This window comes from Anomaloglossus baeobatrachus, chromosome 8 (genome assembly GCF_048569485.1).
Source record: "Anomaloglossus baeobatrachus isolate aAnoBae1 chromosome 8, aAnoBae1.hap1, whole genome shotgun sequence".
Lineage (NCBI taxonomy): Eukaryota > Metazoa > Chordata > Amphibia > Anura > Aromobatidae > Anomaloglossus > Anomaloglossus baeobatrachus.
In genome coordinates, this window is record NC_134360.1 from 9,319,789 (window position 1) to 9,339,996 (window position 20,208).

Here is a 20,208-nt window from a genome sequence, read left to right on the forward strand (position 1 = left end):
AGTATATGGGCTCATACGGTATATGTGAGGGGGGCCAGCATACTTGATTTTGCTCAATATTAAGTGATACATTATTAATATAAAATATGTTAATATTTGAGTAAAATGTTATCTATAGTGCTTTATATCCGGAAATACCAATGTACATGTAGAATACAGTGATCTGACGAGCGCTGGCCGCATACGCGGCATATACAGTACGAGCGCTGGCCGCATACGCGGCATATACAGTACGAGCGCTGGCCGTGTACACGGCATATACAGTACGAGCGCTGGCCGTGTACACGGCATATACAGTACGAGCGCTGGCCGTGTACACGGCATATACAGTACGAGCGCTGGCCGTGTACACGGCATATACAGTACGAGCGCTGGCCGTGTACACGGCATATACAGTACGAGCGCTGGCCGTGCACGCAGCATATACAGTAACGCACTTTCCGGGCAGATCTGAAATGTATCGTCCGGCTTATACTGTGAGTGAGAGAAGGTTTTCTAGATCACTGTCCGTTTTTCAGGCCTGAACCAGTCTATATTTACAGCAATTCAACATTTGTAAATCCTGTGATTAGATCTGAGGATCTAGTGTCCCTGTGAAATGATCCTTCACGAGCTCGGGTCCAGGCGAGTGTCATTACGTGAACCATGACTGCGCTATTTAGGGCATCATAAAGCACTGTAGCCCTGACGTCAGGGCCCCGGAGGCAGCGTGATCAGCACCTGACCAAGACGATAGATACAGAGTTGCGATTTAAATGTATTATTTACGGGATGAAGTTACATTCTCACAATATGTTACAGCCACATCTGGAGAATTGCACAGGGCTGTGCCCCCTGCAGTGTACGGTCTCTACACTGCAGGGGGCACAACACTCCTCCATGTCATTTTTAACGTCCTGTATCATCACCAAAAAGCCAGAATTCAACCGATTCCACCAATGCGGTCTTAATTGGAGACCCCCCCCCTGCCTCTGGTTTAGTGGGTACATGACGTATGTGAGCGCTCGCTGCAGGCTCTGAGGACCAGTGGTGCGGATAATGGTTACATAACCGTGAAGACCTCTTGGGCCGCGCGTCATCTGCGTGATTATATAGCGATAAGCTCATTTCCAGGGAGAAATCCCATCTACCGTGTGACCGAGGCTCAACATCATCCAACACAAGCCTCAACAAGAAATCAATACAAAACTCAGCAATTACAAGGCAAAACTGGTGCAGATTAGCAATTATATAATGTATAGGCGAAATGTCCTGCGCTCAATGGGTGGGACGGACCCCCAAATGTGAAGACCTATGTTGGACATAGAATACTATGACATACGTGCAAATCCTAGAAATGATGAAGGATCTTTGGGTACAAGTGAAATCAAGCGTCTTACCTGCAGTTCACACCACGCGACCTCCACCCACGTTTCCGTATCCAGTCCCTTATAAACCGTCTTAAAGGAGCCTCTTCCAATTTCAATATCAAACTTTAAAAACCTGCCATCGGGGGAGGTAGAGACAGCTTTAATGTCCGAATCCTCTTCGTCGTCCTCTTCCTCCTCTTTTTTGGACTTTGACACCTCTTTAGAAGTTTCCGGTTCATCCTTCTTCTCTTGCTCGGTTTGGTCGGGTGGAGCGTCTGCTTGGCTTTCCCTGGAGGTCTTGGACTTGGGTTCGGGGGCCTCTTTGGTCACAGCCTGGTCGCTCGCCCCATGGGCTCTCTTGGCAATAGCTCTCCTGGCTCTAGAAATAGGGATGACCTTGTTATGGTGCTGAGAGTCACTCAAGTCCAAAACCGGAGGTTCTTCCTGATCCGACTCTACCACCGTTCTCCGTAAGAACCTCCGCTTGACCGCTTTGGCGTCTTTCGCAGCTGGCACGAGCTGGGCTCCTCTCCCCGAGTTCAGCATTGCAGTGTCCATGATATCCACACCAGTGTTCATCCCATGAATATTTATAGATTTCCCCGCACAGTCATTGGATTCTGCAGGACACTCTTTTTTTGCAAAACTGGATCTTTTTTGCAGGGAATCCCACTTTCCACTAGATTGCTGGCTGTAGGTGGAGAGCCCCGGGTCCCAGGTCCGGAGGAATCATGGTACACGCCAGTTTAAGAAAAAAACGAACAAACTCAACAGATTTCCCTGCAGGAGGCTGTGACGCAGACGAATGCGGATGCAGCAGCCCTTTCTGAAGCTCCCATGGAAAGGTTAGGAAAGTCGCCCCCCCAGATCACTGCAGATCCTCCATCAGCACCGCAAGCCCAGATCCGGTCAGGAGAAAAGCACGGGAGCCTGCAGGAGAGAGACGGATCGTTACATACACAGCATGGACCCACTCCCCATCTGCACTCGGAGCTGTCCAGCACCACCTCCCATCCACAGGGGTCAATCCACACACGTGGGAAGAGTGGGCTACAGCTGAAGAACAAGGCAGGACGTGGCTAGCAGGGGGCGTGGGGGGTCTGCATCTTACAAAGGGGCAGAACAAGGAGCGATGGGGATGTGATGGGAATAAACACCGGTGTCATGAATCCTATAAAGAAGGGGGCGCAGGGATTCTCATCAATAGGGCACAAGTGGGCAGCAGAACCCTGGCACCCGCAGATAAACAAAGAGTAGGAGGGCACAGGATCTACAAGAACAGTACCAGGCCTAGCACATCCCAAAAACCAGTCTGACACTGGTACCAGGCCTGCCATGCATACTGGACAGAAGGGGGCGCCAGGCCTGCCATGCATACTGGACAGAAGGGGGCGCCAGGCCTGCCATGCATACTGGACAGAAGGGGGCACCAGGCCTGCCATGCATACTGGACAGAAGGGGGTACCAGGCCTGCCATGCATACTGGACAGAAGGGGGCACCAGGCCTGCCATGCATACTGGACAGAAGGGGGCGCCAGGCCTGCCATGCATACTGGACAGAAGGGGGCGCCAGGCCTGCCATGCACACTGGACAGAAGGGGGCGCCAGGCCTGCCATGCACACTGGACAGAGGGGGTGCCAGGCCTGCCATGCATACTGGACAGAAGGGGGAGCCAGGCCTGCCATGCATACTGGACAGAAGGGGGCGCCAGGCCTGCCATGCACACTGGACAGAGGGGGTGCCAGGCCTGCCATGCATACTGGACAGAAGGGGGCGCCAGGCCTGCCATGCATACTGGACAGAAGGGGGCGCCAGGCCTGCCATGCACACTGGACAGAGGGGGTGCCAGGCCTGCCATGCATACTGGACAGAAGGGGGCGCCAGGCCTGCCATGCATACTGGACAGAAGGGGGCGCCAGGCCTGCCATGCATACTGGACAGAAGGGGGTGCCAGGCCTGCCATGCATACTGGACAGAGGGGGCGCCAGGCCTGCCATGCATACTGGACAGAGGGGGCGCCAGGCCTGCCATGCATACTGGACAGAGGGGGCACCAGGCCTGCCATGCATACTGGACAGAAGGGGGTGCCAGGCCTGCCATGCATACTGGACAGAAGGGGGCGCCAGGCCTGCCATGCATACTGGACAGAAGGGGGAGCCAGGCCTGCCATGCATACTGGACAGAAGGGGGTGCCAGGCCTGCCATGCATACTGGACAGAAGGGGGCGCCAGGCCTGCCATGCATACTGGACAGAAGGGGGCGCCAGGCCTGCCATGCATACTGGACAGAAGGGGGTGCCAGGCCTGCCATGCATACTGGACAGAAGGGGGTGCCAGGCCTGCCATGCATACTGGACAGAAGGGGGCGCCAGGCCTGCCATGCATACTGGACAGAAGGGGGTGTCAGGCCTGCCATGCATACTGGACAGAAGGGGGTGCCAGGCCTGCCATGCATACTGGACAGAAGGGGGTGCCAGGCTACAGATCAGCAATGATGAAATGGCCTGAATGCAACAAAGTGCAGCCAGGGTGGTCCTGCAAGGGTGTGTGTGTGGGCTCCATGCAACATCATTAACCTCTACACTGCTGGCTACAAAAAAGGCTGGGTACCAAGAAGGAGCACATGAATGCAAAGGGTGGGGAGAGACAGACAATACTCACATGGCTCCCAGGGGGGCTTCTGCAGAAAAATCTGAGCATTCACATGACAAGGATAGAACTTTACACAATGAGGTCCCCACCCCACCCTGCAGCCCCGGAGGACCCCACCCCACCCTGCTGAGCATACCCACCCTGATCACAGGAGCAAGGCGCCCCCAACACATGGCTGAGGGTGCAGCTGCGCCCCCCGGGTCCCCCTCTGCTCTGCAAGGACAGCTCCAAGGAAGAAGCCGGCTGGACAAGGGGATGCCTAGGTGGGCAATGCAGGGAGGAGGAGGATGAGGGAGGAGGAGAAGAAGAGGAGAGAGGAGGAGAAGAAGAGGAGAGGAGGATCCACCGGCCGGGACCAAGAAGGATCCGGCTTCTCTGAGCTCGCCCCGCCCTGATGGATGATGACAGAAGCCGGCTCCGAACCGCACAGCGCAGCCAAGAACCGCACAGCGCAGCCAAGAACCGCACAGCGCAGCCAAGAACCGCACAGCGCAACCGGGGGCACCGCACAGCGCAACCGGGGGCACCGCACAGCGCAACCGGGGGCACCGCACAGCGCAGCCAAGAACCGCACAGCACCGGGGGGACCGCACAGCGCAGCCAAGAACAGCACAGCGCAACCGGGGGGACCACACAGCGCAACCGGGGGGACCACACAGCGCAACCGGGGGCACCGCACAGCACAGCCAAGAACCGCACAGCGCAGCCAAGAACCGCACAGCACCGGGGGGACCGCACAGCGCAGCCAAGAACAGCACAGCGCAACCGGGGGGACCACACAGCGCAACCGGGGGGACCACACAGCGCAACCGGGGGCACCGCACAGCGCAGCCAAGAACCGCACAGCGCAGCCAAGAACCGCACAGCGCAGCCAAGAACCGCACAGCGCAGCCAAGAACCGCACAGCGCAGCCAAGAACCGCACAGCACCGGGGGGACCGCACAGCGCAGCCAAGAACCGCACAGCACCGGGGGGACCGCACAGCGCAGCCGGTGGGACCGCACAGCGCAGCCGGTGGGACCGCACAGCGCAACCACTCACCTCACACATCCCCTTTAAAAAAAAACAGCAGGATCCGATGGCCGATGAGGTCGGACAGATGAGCTGGCCACAGACCAAACGATATTCTGCCCAATGAGACCCAAAGCGATAACTCACTGTCAATGACTGACCGGCAGCAGCAGTAGCAGATCTGACGTTTGTTTTGTTTCTATACTAGATTTTATTTCCGTGGTTTGAAAAAAAAAAATGGTTTATTTACAAAACATCCTTTTGAAAAAATGTAAATAAAACGTTCCATTCTTTTCACACATTTATTAGCAGCAGGAATTGTGCAGTGAGGAGCCACTGACTGTAAAGACCCCCTGTCATGTGCTATGGCCACTGCCTTGTACAATCCACTAATATCGCACTGTGTAATTAGTGGTCTATCTCCTAATCGGCCCAACCAAGGCTTCAGAAGGGCACAAACATGGCTGACACAGGGGCCCTCAGGACCCCCCAGCTGTCCTGATAACACCATTGACCCAACCTTTTATATTGTTGCTGTCACAATTGGCATCTAAGAGGTTAAACTGCCGGATTAGGAGTCGGCTTCTATCAGATATTTTACTGCAACAAAAGTAAAATCTACAATTAAATTCTACATTAAAACGAACCACAAAATTCACGTGTGGATTCTGATAGGTTTGGGGGTTTTTTTTTCCCACTTCCACAACATAATTTTTTGGAAATGTGTGGAGGATGTTAGCTCTATTGTTTTGTCTTGCTTTCATAATGAATTTTAGAGCAATTTGTGCTTTAAAAAGGCAAAATAAAAAATGCCACAAATTTTCCTTGAACTTGGGAGGATGTGCATATAGTGCATGTGCGATGTTTAGGCTGCTTTCACACATCTGGTTTTTGCTGAGCGGCACAATACGGCGCTTTGCAGAAAAAACGCAACCATTTTTATTTGCCGCCGGTCGAGTTTTTTCCCCATAGACTTGCATTAGCGCCGTATTGTGCCGCATGGCCTTGCGTTGCGTCCGGTTTTTGCCGGATGCGGCATATTTAGCCCATGCGGCAGTCGGATAGAACATTGCCTGGCACATTTTTTTGTGTGGCAAAAAAACCGCATTGCGCCGGATCCAGCGCGATGTGGAGCGATTTACAGTGCAAGCCTATGGACGCCAGATGCGGCGTCCTGCGGCAAAAACCGCATCCGGCTGCCGGTTGCGTTTTTTGCACTGAGCATGCTCAGTATCAAGCCGCGTCCGTCAAAAAATGGACGGGCCGCATGGAAAAACTTATGCAACGGATCCATTTTTTTCGCCGCATCCGTTGCATAGGTTTTTGAGCTGGATTGAGCCGCACTGCAAAAACCGGATGTGTGAAAGCAGCCTTACTGCATGCATTTTGTGCCGCGTTTCACACGTCAGTGATTCTGGTACGGTATGTGCTAGTTTTTATACGTACCAGAATCACGGACATATGCAGACACATCAGTGATTTTTCACTAACCGTGTTTCCGTGCAGCGTACACGCGTGTCCATGATTGCCGCAAGGAGACAAGTCCATTCTTTTCTTGCATCACTGATGTCCCACAGATCACACTACGGGACCAAAACTGCACCCAAAAAACGCAGCATGCACACAAGGCCTAACCCTCACTGTTTCTATGCTATTTAGGGCCTTGACTAGTTGCGGCACCCTCTTTTCATGGTCTCCCTGTGGGTGTGGTAACATGTTTTCCACAAGTCGGCATCACCCTCAGCTCCTGGAAATCTTGCGCATGCGCGCGGCTCATTTCGTTGGCGTCAGTGCACTTCAGAAGCAGAGTATACGCTTCCCGGCTTCATTAGGCGCACAGTGCATGACCAGAAGTTCAGAGGACGGCTCGCGTACTCCTCATCCGAACTCCGGTCATGTGCAGTGTGCCTAATGAAGTCAGGAAATGTAAACATAGCCCTCAGCCGTGTTATATGCTTGTATGAGTGAGCCCTAAGACTACGGTCACATAGCGGTTTAGCATACATTCAGTGGCTCATAACCAAATCCCCGCAAAACGGGACCCAGGCGTGTGCGCTGACGGGGTCATTGACTATACTGATGCAGGGGTCATTTTCAGCTGTATACATCTAAGGCTAAGTTCACACATCAGTTATTTTCTGTCTGGCCGAATCCGGCTCAAAAACGTATGCGTCGAAAAAAACGGATGCGTTGCATAAGTTTTTCCATGTGGCCAGTCCGTTTTTTGCCGGATCCGGTTTGATACTGATCATGCGCAGTTCAAAAAAACCGCATCCGGCGGCTGGATGCGTTTTTTTGCTGCAGGACACCGCATCCGGCGTCCATTTGCTTGCATTGTAAATGGCGCCGCATTGCGCCGGATCCGGCACAATGCGTTTTTTCCGCCACAGAAAAAAACGCAGCATGCAACGTTTTATCCAGCCACCGCACCGGCTAAATATGCCGCATACAGCAAAAAACGGACACAACGCAAGGCCATGCGGCACAATCCGGCGCTAATGCAAGCCTATGGAGGAAAAAACGGATGCGGCAACAGCTGTTGCCGCATCCGGTTTCTCAGAAAAGCGCCGGATTGTGCCGCACAGCAAAAACCTGATGTGTGAACATACCCTAACTGAGGTGGGCACCAAACATAGTCAACAGCGTCATCGTGTCTCAATAAACAAGGCGTATACAGCCAAAAACTGTGTGTAACAGCACACTGCCTCCGTCTGCATCATTATAGTCAATGGCTGTCGGCACATATGACCGGATCCTGGTTTTGCAAGGTTTTGGATGTGAGCTCTGACATTGCCGCTAAAACATTATGTGAACACAGCCTTGGGGTAAATTCACATGACCAATTCCAGTCGGAGAGCCGTCTGTGAAACAACTGACCTCAGCACCGGGGCCAATGTTATTCAGCTGAGGGGGGTTTCACAGGCTGCACATGGGGAAAAAATAAAAAAAAAAACAAATAATGCAGCATATACTAGCTTTTTCTATAGGTCATAAAAATAAAAAAAAACCCAAACAGAGCAATCATAGAGCTTCCAAGTTTTACAGATCCAGGATTCTTGTGATCAGAGGAGCCCCCAATATCTGGGTTTTAGTTTAAAAAAAAAAAAAAATTTACACTCAAGGATCCATGGGAGAAAGTTTTGTGATCCAATATCCCGATCAATATCAAAAGTACAACAACTTATTGTATTGCCCCACTGGCGAACACAGACAGATGGGGCTCCCCTGGGCAAGGACGGTGTGGCGGGCCCTGGGGCAAGGACGGTGTGGGGGGCCCCGGGGCAAGGACGGTGTGGGGGGGCCCCGGGGCAAGGACGGTGTGGGGGGCCCCGGGGCAAGGACGGTGTGGGGGGCCCCGGGGCAAGGACGGTGTGGGGGGCCCCGGGGCAAGGACGGTGTGGGGGGCCCCGGGGCAAGGACGGTGGGGGGGGCCCCGGGGCAAGGACGGTGTGGGGGGCCCCGGGGCAAGGACGGTGTGGGGGGCCCCGGGGCAAGGACGGTGTGGGGGGCCCCGAGGCAAGGACGGTGTGGGGGGCCCCGAGGCAAGGACGGTGTGGGGGGCCCCGGGGCAAGGACGGTGTGGGGGGCCCCGGGGCAAGGACGGTGAGGGGGGCCCCGGGGCAAGGACGGTGAGTGGGCCCCTGGGCAAGGACGGAGAGTGGACCCCTGGGCAAGGACGGTGAGTGGACCCCTGGGCAAGGACGGGGTGTGGGGCCCCTGGGCAAACACGGGGTGTGGGGCCCCTGGGCAAACACGGGGTGTGGGGCCCCTGGGCAAACACGGAGTGTGGGGCCCCTGGGCAAGGACGGGGTGTGGGGCCCCTGGGCAAACACGGGGTGTGGGGCCCCTGGGCAAACACGGAGTGTGGGGCCCCTGGGCAAACACGGAGTGTGGGCCCTTTGCAGACCAAGAGCTCATCATAATGCACAATTCCACCTGCTTCGGCAGTATAGATGGCCCCTTTACACCTTGGGCCCCTGTATTGCCCCCCACATTGTGTATCCACAGCAGTCCATCCTATCCACATTGTGACAACGGACAGCTCTGACATCTAGAGTTTTCTATAGTCTTTGGGTTTCGTAGGTGGCAGAGGAGCTATAGGTTTACACAACCCTGCAGGGCATTGATGGAACTTACTTTTATAACTCGGGAATTTACAGTTTACGTCTCTCGCTCTGGGGAAATCATGAATGAGACAAGTTTCCAGCAGGTTCTACACCTTATACACAGGTGATCGGAGCCTGATCCCTCCTCCTCTGGATGGGAAGGAGCTAATTTAAAGGGAAACTCCTGGAAAACTTTTCCGTAGTAGTTAAAGGCCCCCTGTCAGCACAGAATGAAAGGTCACACTATGGCTAGTGTCACACTTGCATTGTGCGGCATCCGTCGCATTGCGTTGTGTAACGGATGCGTTGCATATAGTGGCACAACGGATCCTGCAAAACAACACAATCCGTTGTAGCTTTTTTTTCAGCAATATATTCAACCGAGCATGCGCAGTTGTGTACAGACGGATCAGTCACAGGAATCTGTCAAATGATGGATTCCGCCACCATAGGCTTCCATTATAAAAACGACGGCATCCTACACATTGCGTTTTTTTGACGTTCTGTGAAGTGCAGAAAAACGCTACATGCTGCGTTTTTTCCGCCCAGCGGATGCAATAGCAAGGCCATCCGTCGCAATGCGTCATCAGTACAAGTCTATGGGAAACAGCGCGCATCCGTTAATAGATTGCGCTGTTTCCCAAAGCGGTGGATTGCGACAGCTGCAAAACTACACAAGTGTGAAAGTAGCCTATGTCCAGATGCTCGGGGCCACATGGTGGGGCCAAACATATGAGTGCTTTGTCCCACCTGCAGAATTTCCTTACCCACCCCCTGTTTTTGACTGACAGTTTGGGTCTCATAGAGCAGAGAGAGATAGAAAATCAGCAGAGTGATGGTGGCGTTAAATGATTGGCCGTGCCGTGATGCCCCGAGCGCCTGGACTTGTGTCTGCGCTGGCAGATTCCCTTTAAACATCAGGTTTTGTTCACATGGAGCTTTTAGAAGACTTTTTCTTTTGGTGCAGATTTCTCCAAAATCCTCCTCTAAAACGTCTCCAGTTTTTCTATGGGAAATTCACTTGGCTGGTTATATAAAACGTTTTTTATTTTTCCATAAAGGGATTTATGAAAAAGGTTGATGAAGAAAAATAAGTGCGTGTCGTTTATTTTAATCAGATCCTGATGGCGTCTGCCCCAAACTAAGCAAAATTCAAAAGATTGCAAAAAATCTTCTTCCAAAATATCAGCAAATGCTTCTAGAGGAAAAAAAACTCACAAAAGTCTCCTGAATAGGAATTGATTAAAAAAAAACTTGGATTTCTAAAAAAAACCCCAAAACAACAACAAACTGGTGTGAACATTGTATTAGGAAATTGACTTATTTTTATCATAAAAAGCAGAACCTGTGGTGAGAAGACTGGATCTCCATGATCCTGGGTGATCAGGAGCGGCAGGTGATTATCTAGGATCCATGGCTAAATCTTGCATTACACGTTTCTTTTTTTACTGGTGTGGTATCATTGGGGCGTCTTTTCTAACTACAGGAGCTTTTCTTTTAGGATTTTTTTGCAATGACATATCTACCAGCAGAGGAGGGTCCACCTGTTTTGGGCTAGGCTCACATGTCCAGTAATCATCCATGGAAATGGATCCGGCAGCATTATCTTAGCAGGACGGCAGCAATGTGCAGACTACAGAGGACAAATATTTACTGGGGCGGAAACCTGCAGATTTTCCATCCAGATTTACCATGTGGAAAATCTGTGGCTTGTTACAGTTGTAGCATTTTGGATAAGATTTTCCCAGATTTCATGTGCATGCTGTGTAACAAAAAGCCATTCAGACACCAATGGTAAGTCCATGCACTGCGCATTTGGTGGAGATTATTCTGCAGTGAATTCTGTGTGTCCTGCAGATTTTCTTCACATTTCAGCACAGGATGAGATCCATTTCCATTGCACAGGATGAGATCCATTTCCATTGCACAGGATGAGATCCACTTCCATTGCGCAGGATGAGATCCTTTTCCATTGCACGGGATGAGATCCACTTCCATTGCACAGGATGAGATCCACTTCCATTGCACAGGATGAGATCCACTTCCATTGCACAGGATGAGATCCACTTCCATTGCACAGGATGAGATCCACTTCCATTGCACAGGATGAGATCCACTTCCATTGCACAGGATGAGATCCACTTCCATTGCACAGGATGAGATACTTTCTATTGCACAGGATGAGATCCACTTCCATTGCACAGGATGAGATACTTTCTATTGCACAGGATGAGATCCACTTCCATTGCACAGGATGAGATCCACTTCCATTGCACAGGATGAGATACTTTCCATTGCACATGATGAGATCCACTTCCATTGCGCAGGATGAGATCCACTTCCATTGCGCAGGATGAGATCCTTTCCATTGCACATGATGAGATCCACTTCCATTGCGCAGGATGAGATCCACTTCCATTGCGCAGGATGAGATCCACTTCCATTGCACAGGATGAGATCCTTTTCCATTGCACAGGATGAGATCCTTTTCCATTGCACAGGATGAGATGCTTTTCCATTGCACAGGATGAGATCCACTTCCATTGCACAGGATGAGATCCACTTCCATTGCACAGGATGAGATCCACTTCCATTGCACAGGATGAGATCCACTTCCATTGCACAGGATGAGATCCACTTCCATTGCACAGGATGAGATCCACTTCCATTGCACAGGATGAGATCCACTTCCATTGCACAGGATGAGATCCACTTCCATTGCACAGGATGAGATACTTTCTATTGCACAGGATGAGATCCACTTCCATTGCACAGGATGAGATCCACTTCCATTGCACAGGATGAGATACTTTCCATTGCACAGGATGAGATCCACTTCCATTGCACAGGATGAGATCCTTTCCATTGCACAGGAGGAGATCCTTTTCCATTGCACAGGAGGAGATCCTTTCCATTGCACAGGATGAGATTCACTTCCATTGCACAGGATGAGATCCTTTCCATTGCACAGGATGAGATCCTTTCCATTGCACAGGATGAGATCCTTTCCATTGCACAGGATGAGATCCTTTCCATTGCACAGGATGAGATCCTTTCCATTGCACAGGATGAGATCCTTTCCATTGCACAGGATGAGATCCACTTCCATTGCACGGGATGAGATCTTCACTGAATTCCACATCTCATGTTAATTTGTGCACAGAAATTTTCAGCAACAAAGATGAGATTTGTTGCAGTCGAATGTATTTAGCCGGTGCCGGATTCCACAACGTCTGTTACTCTTTGCTGTGACGTAAAGAAAGATGGAAGCCAAATTAAGGATCGGCGCGTCATGATGTCACTTCTTTAAACCTTTTAAGGTTAACCCTGCAGTGGAGAAATAAGTGACAGAAGACAGAACAGCTGCGCAGTGCTGTTGTTGTGACATTGCTGTGCATTATTTTCATTTTCTGCGTGGCTTGTTCAGATGGATTCCAGGCTCAATACACCTGAAAAAGATGTCCTGCGCACACACAGCCTGAGAAACCTGGAAAACTCCCATAAAGTTCTATGGGAAACCCACTCTGCTGTTCATCAGTTTTTAGTGAAGAGGTTTTGCAAAATGCCTGGTGGAAAAATGTGCCGGTCACTTCTGTAATGTGCACTATTCAATAAAAAGGCAGCAAAGAACCCTTCATGAGAAACTCTACAAGAAAAAAACTCCATAAACTCCTCAAAAAAGGAACGATTCCTGAGGTTGTGTGTTTATGGCAAAAGCTCCACATATATTAACATAATGCAAAGCAACACGTCACTTCTTATATAGTATACAGTAAAAGAAGCCGTGGCGGAGACTAACGACAAGACCACGGGCGAAGTCGCTTTAGGAAATCAGCCAGCGGCATTGCTCTGAAGTGGCTTTACCAGGAAAAACTGTACCAATGTGTAAGTGTCTAACACAGGTGTGGGTAACCTCCGACCCACGGGCTACATATAGTCCTGGTAACCAGTGATGTAATGAGGAGCACTACCATGCTCGGGTGCTCGGTACTGGTAACTAGTGATGAGCGGGCACTACCATGCTCGGGTGCTCAGTACTGGTAACTAGTGATGAGCGGGCACTACCATGCTCGGGTGCTCAGTACTGGTAACTAGTGATGAGCGGGCACTACCATGCACAGATGCTCAGTACTGGTATCTAGTGATGAGCGGGCACTACCATGCTCGGGGGCTCAGTACTGTTAACTAGTGATGAGAAGGCACTACCATTCTCAGGTGCTCTGTACTGGTAACTAGTGATGAGCGGGCACTACCATGCTCGGGTGCTCTGTACTGGTAACTAGTGATGAGCGGGCACTACCATGCTCGGGTGCTCAGTACTGGTAACTAGTGATGAGCGGGCACTACCATGCTCAGGTGCTCAGTACTGGTATCTAGTGATGAGCGGGCACTACCATGCTCGGGTGCTCAGTACTGGTAACTAGTGATGAGCGGGCACTACCATGCTTGGGTGCTCTGTACTGGTAACTAGTGATGAGCGGGCACTACCATTCTCAGGTGCTCTGTACTGGTAACTAGTGATGAGCGGGCACTACCATGCTCGGGTGCTCTGTACTGGTAACTAGTGATGAGCGGGCACTACCATGCTTGGGTGCTCTGTACTGGTAACTAGTGATGAGCGGGCACTACCATGCTCGGGTGCTCAGTACTGGTAACTAGTGATGAGCGGGCACTACCATGCTCGGGTGCTCAGTACTGGAAACTAGTGATGAGTGAGCACTACCATGCTCGGGTGCTCTGTACTGGTAACTAGTGATGAGCGGGCACTACCATGCTTGGGTGCTCTGTACTGGCAACTAGTGATGAGCGGGCACTACCATGCTCAGGTGCTCTGTACTGGTAACTAGTGATGAGCGGGCACTACCATGCTCGGGTGCTCAGTACTGGTAACTAGTGATGAGCGGGCACTACCATGCTTGGGTGCTCTGTACTGGCAACTAGTGATGAGCGGCCACTACCATGCTCAGGTGCTCTGTACTGGTAACTAGTGATGAGCGGGCACTACCATGCTCGGGTGCTCTGTACTGGTAACTAGTGATGAGCGGGCACTACCATGCTCGGGTGCTCTGTACTGGTAACTAGTGATGAGCGGGCACTACCATGCTCGGGTGCTCAGTACTGTTAACTAGTGATGAGAAGGCACTACCATTCTCAGGTGCTCTGTACTGGTAACTAGTGATGAGCGGGCACTACCATGCTCGGGTGCTCTGTACTGGTAACTAGTGATGAGCGGGCACTACCATGCTTGGGTGCTCTGTACTGGTAACTAGTGATGAGCGGGCACTACCATGCTCGGGTGCTCAGTACTGGTAACTAGTGATGAGCGGGCACTACCATGCTCAGGTGCTCAGTACTGGTAACTAGTGATGAGCGGGCACTACCATGCTCGGGTGCTCAGTACTGGTAACTAGTGATGAGCGGGCACTACCATGCTCGGGTGCTGAGTACTGGTAACTAGTGATGAGCGGGCACTACCATGCTCGGGTGCTCTGTACTGGTAACTAGTGATGAGCGGGCACTACCATGCTCGGGTGCTCTGTACTGGTAACTAGTGATGAGCGGGCACTACCATGCTCGGGTGCTCAGTACTGGTAGCTAGTGATGAGCGGGCACTACCATGCTCAGGTGCTCTGTACTGGTAACTAGTGATGAGCGGGCACTACCATGCTCGGGTGCTCTGTACTGGTAACTAGTGATGAGCGGGCACTACCATGCTTGGGTGCTCTGTACTGGTAACTAGTGATGAGCGGGCACTACCATGCTCGGGTGCTCAGTACTGGTAACTAGTGATGAGCGGGCACTACCATGCTCAGGTGCTCAGTACTGGTAACTAGTGATGAGCGGGCACTACCATGCTCGGGTGCTCAGTACTGGTAACTAGTGATGAGCGGGCACTACCATGCTCGGGTGCTGAGTACTGGTAACTAGTGATGAGCGGGCACTACCATGCTCGGGTGCTCAGTACTGGTAACTAGTGATGAGCGGGCACTACCATGCTCAGGTGCTCAGTACTGGTAACTAGTGATGAGCGGGCACTACCATGCTCAGATGCTCAGTACTGGTATCTAGTGATGAGCGGGCACTACCATGCTCAGGGGCTCAGTACTGGTAACTAGTGATGAGCGGGCACTACCATGCTCGGGTGCTCTGTACTGGTAACTAGTGATGAGCGGGCACTACCATGCTTGGGTGCTCTGTACTGGCAACTAGTGATGAGCGGGCACTACCATGCTCAGGTGCTCTGTACTGGTAACTAGTGATGAGCGGGCACTACCATGCTCGGGTGCTCAGTACTGGTAACTAGTGATGAGCGGGCACTACCATGCTTGGGTGCTCTGTACTGGCAACTAGTGATGAGCGGGCACTACCATGCTCAGGTGCTCTGTACTGGTAACTAGTGATGAGCGGGCACTACCATGCTCGGGTGCTCTGTACTGGTAACTAGTGATGAGCGGGCACTACCATGCTCGGGTGCTCTGTACTGGTAACTAGTGATGAGCGGGCACTACCATGCTCGGGTGCTCAGTACTGGTAACTAGTGATGAGAAGGCACTACCATTCTCAGGTGCTCAGTACTGGTAACTAGTGATGAGCGGGCACTACCATGCTCAGGTGCTCAGTACTGGTAACTAGTGATGAGCGGGCACTACCATGCTCGGGTGCTCAGTACTGGTAGCTAGTGATGAGCGGGCACTACCATGCTCGGGTGCTCTGTACTGGTAACTAGTGATGAGCGGGCACTACCATGCTCAGGTGCTCTGTACTGGTAACTAGTGATGAGCGGGGCACTACCATGCTCGGATGTTCAGTACTGGTAACTAGTGATGAGCGGGCACTACCATGCTCGGGTGCTCTGTACTGGCAACTAGTGATGAGCGGGCACTACCATGCTCAGGTGCTCAGTACTGGTAACTAGTGATGAGCGGGCACTACCATGCTCGGGTGCTCAGTACTGGTAACTAGTGATGAGCGGGCACTACCATGCTCGGGGTGCTCAGTACTGGTAACTAGTGATGAGCGGGCACTACCATGCTCGGGTGCTCAGTACTGGTAACTAGTGATGAGCGGGCACTACCATGCTCAGGTGCTCAGTACTGGTAACTAGTGATGAGCGGGCACTACCATGATCAGATGCTCAGTACTGGTATCTAGTGATGAGCGGGCACTACCATGCTCGGGGGCTCAGTACTGGTAACTAGTGATGAGCGGGCACTACCATGCTCGGGTGCTCAGTACTGGAAACTAGTGATGAGTGAGCACTACCATGCTCGGGTGCTCTGTACTGGTAACTAGTGATGAGCGGGCACTACCATGCTTGGGTGCTCTGTACTGGCAACTAGTGATGAGCGGGCACTACCATGCTCGGGTGCTCAGTACTGGTAACTAGTGATGAGCGGGCACTACCATGCTCGGGTGCTCAGTACTGGTAACTAGTGATGAGCGGGCACTACCATGCTCAGGTGCTCAGTACTGGTAACTAGTGATGAGCGGGCACTACCATGATCAGATGCTCAGTACTGGTATCTAGTGATGAGCGGGCACTACCATGCTCGGGGGCTCAGTACTGGTAACTAGTGATGAGCGGGCACTACCATGCTCGGGTGCTCAGTACTGGAAACTAGTGATGAGTGAGCACTACCATGCTCGGGTGCTCTGTACTGGTAACTAGTGATGAGCGGGCACTACCATGCTTGGGTGCTCTGTACTGGCAACTAGTGATGAGCGGGCACTACCATGCTCGGGTGCTCAGTACTGGTAACTAGTGATGAGCGGGCACTACCATGCTCGGGTGCTCAGTACTGGTAACTAGTGATGAGCGGGCACTACCATGCTCGGGTGCTCAGTACTGGTAACTAGTGATGAGCGGGCACTACCATGCTCGGGTGCTCAGTACTGGTAACTAGTGATGAGCGGGCACTACCATGCTCAGGTGCTCAGTACTGGTAACTAGTGATGAGCGGGCACTACCATGCTCGGGGGGGGGGGGGGTGCTCAGTACTGGTAACTAGTGATGAGCGGGCACTACCATGCTCGGGTGCTCAGTACTGGTAACTAGTGATGAGCGGGCACTACCATGCTCAGGTGCTCAGTACTGGTAACTAGTGATGAGCGGGCACTACCATGCTCAGATGCTCAGTACTGGTATCTAGTGATGAGCGGGCACTACCATGCTCGGGGGCTCAGTACTGGTAACTAGTGATGAGCGGGCACTACCATGCTCGGGTGCTCAGTACTGGAAACTAGTGATGAGTGAGCACTACCATGCTCGGGTGCTCTGTACTGGTAACTAGTGATGAGCGGGCACTACCATGCTTGGGTGCTCTGTACTGGCAACTAGTGATGAGCGGGCACTACCATGCTCAGGTGCTCTGTACTGGTAACTAGTGATGAGCGGGCACTACCATGCTCGGGTGCTCAGTACTGGTAACTAGTGATGAGCGGGCACTACCATGCTTGGGTGCTCTGTACTGGCAACTAGTGATGAGCGGGCACTACCATGCTCAGGTGCTTTGTACTGGTGACTAGTGATGAGCGGGCACTACCATGCTCGGGTGCTCTGTACTGGTAACTAGTGATGAGCGGGCACTACCATGCTCGGGTGCTCTGTACTGGTAACTAGTGATGAGCGGGCACTACCATGCTCGGGTGCTCAGTACTGGTAACTAGTGATGAGAAGGCACTACCATTCTCAGGTGCTCAGTACTGGTAACTAGTGATGAGAAGGCACTACCATTCTCAGGTGCTCAGTACTGGTAACTAGTGATGAGAAGGCACTACCATTCTCAGGTGCTCAGTACTGGTAACTAGTGATGAGAAGGCACTACCATTCTCAGGTGCTCAGTACTGGTAACTAGTGATGAGCGGGCACTACCATGCTCAGGTGCTCAGTACTGGTAACTAGTGATGAGCGGGCACTACCATGCTCGGGTGCTCAGTACTGGTAGCTAGTGATGAGCGGGCACTACCATGCTCGGGTGCTCTGTACTGGTAACTAGTGATGAGCGGGCACTACCATGCTCGGGTGCTCTGTACTGGTAACTAGTGATGAGCGGGCACTACCATGCTCGGATGTTCAGTACTGGTAACTAGTGATGAGCGGGCACTACCATGCTCGGGTGCTCTGTACTGGTAACTAGTGATGAGCGGGCACTACCATGCTCGGGTGCTCAGTACTGGTAACTAGTGATGAGCGGGCACTACCATGCTCAGGTGCTCAGTACTGGTAACTAGTGATGAGTGGACACCACCATGCTCAGGTGCTCAGTACTGGTAACTAGTGATGAGTGGACACCACCATGCTCAGGTGCTCAGTACTGGTAACTAGTGATGAGCGGGCACTACCATGCTCGGGTGCTCTGTACTGGTAACTAGTGATGAGCGGGCACTACCATGCTCGGATGTTCAGTACTGGTAACTAGTGATGAGCGGGCACTACCATGCTCGGATGTTCAGTACTGGTAACTAGTGATGAGCGGGCACTACCATGCTCGGGTGCTCAGTACTGGTAACTAGTGATGAGCGGGCACTACCATGCTCGGGTGCTCTGTACTGGTAACTAGTGATGAGCGGGCACTACCATGCTCGGGTGCTCTGTACTGGTAACTAGTGATGAGCGGGCACTACCATGCTCGGGTGCTCTGTACTGGTAACTAGTGATGAGCGGGCACTACCATGCTCGGGTGCACTGTACTGGTAACTAGTGATGAGCGGGCACTACCATGCTCGGGTGCTCAGTACTGGTAACTAGTGATGAGCGGGCACTACCATGCTCGGGTGCTCAGTACTGGTAACTAGTGATGAGCGGGCACTACCATGCTCGGGTGCTCAGTACTGGTAACTAGTGATGAGCGGGCACTACCATGCTCGGGTGCTCAGTACTGGTAACTAGTGATGAGCGGGCACTACCATGCTCGGGTGCTCAGTACTGGTAACTAGTGATGAGCGGGCACTACCATGCTCGGGTGCTCAGTACTGGTAACTAGTGATGAGCGGGCACTACCATGCTCGGGTGCTCAGTACTGGTAACTAGTGATGAGCGGGCACTACCATGCTCGGGTGCTCAGTACTGGTAACTAGTGATGAGCGGGCACTACCATGCTCGGGTGCTGAGTACTGGTAACTAGTGATGAGCGGGCACTACCATGCTCGGGTGCTCAGTACTGGTAACTAGTGATGAGCGGGCACTACCATGCTCGGGTGCTCAGTACTGGTAACTAGTGATGAGCGGGCACTACCATGCTCGGGTGCTCAGTACTGGTAACTAGTGATGAGCGGGCACTACCATGCTCGGGTGCTCAGTACTGGTAACTAGTGATGAGCGGGCACTACCATGCTCGGGTGCTCAGTACTGGTAACTAGTGATGAGCGGGCACTACCATGCTCGGGTGCTCAGTACTGGTAACTAGTGATGAGCGGGCACTACCATGCTCGGGTGCTCAGTACTGGTAACTAGTGATGAGCGGGCACTACCATGCTCGGGTGCTCAGTACTGGTAACTAGTGATGAGCGGGCACTACCATGCTCGGGTGCTCAGTACTGGTAACTAGTGATGAGCGGGCACTACCATGCTCGGGTGCTCAGTACTGGTAACTAGTGATGAGCGGGCACTACCATGCTCGGGTGCTCAGTACTGGTAACTAGTGATGAGCGGGCACTACCATGCTCGGGTGCTCAGTACTGGTAACTAGTGATGAGCGGGCACTACCATGCTCGGGTGCTCAGTACTGGTAACTAGTGATGAGCGGGCACTACCATGCTCGGGTGCTCAGTACTGGTAACTAGTGATGAGCGGGCACTACCATGCTCGGGTGCTCAGTACTGGTAACTAGTGATGAGCGGGCACTACCATGCTCGGGTGCTCAGTACTGGTAACTAGTGATGAGCGGGCACTACCATGCTCGGGTGCTCAGTACTGGTAACTAGTGATGAGCGGGCACTACCATGCTCGGGTGCTCAGTACTGGTAACTAGTGATGAGCGGGCACTACCATGCTCGGGTGCTCAGTACTGGTAACTAGTGATGAGCGGGCACTACCATGCTCGGGTGCTCAGTACTGGTAACTAGTGATGAGCGGGCACTACCATGCTCGG

At 52.4% G+C, this 20,208-nt stretch overlaps 1 protein-coding gene across 12 annotated transcripts in view; it reads right to left on the reverse strand.

Moving 5' to 3' along the window:
- WNK2 (WNK lysine deficient protein kinase 2) overlaps positions 1 to 4,283 on the reverse strand; it is a 162,247-nt gene extending 157,964 nt beyond the window's left edge. For 11 of the 12 annotated variants that reach the window (XM_075321285.1, XM_075321293.1, XM_075321284.1 and 8 more), the window contains exons 1-2: positions 4,142 to 4,283; positions 1,380 to 2,279 (exon numbers count right to left, since the gene is read on the reverse strand). In XM_075321285.1, coding sequence (XP_075177400.1) covers positions 1,380 to 1,928 — 549 coding nt within the window. In that variant the 5' untranslated portion in view covers positions 1,929 to 2,279; positions 4,142 to 4,283. Of the gene's footprint in view, positions 1 to 1,379; positions 2,280 to 4,010; positions 4,092 to 4,141 lie in introns of those variants that run through there. The other variant, XM_075321282.1, reaches the window with a different exon arrangement.
- Positions 4,284 to 20,208: the final 15,925 nt, after the last annotated feature.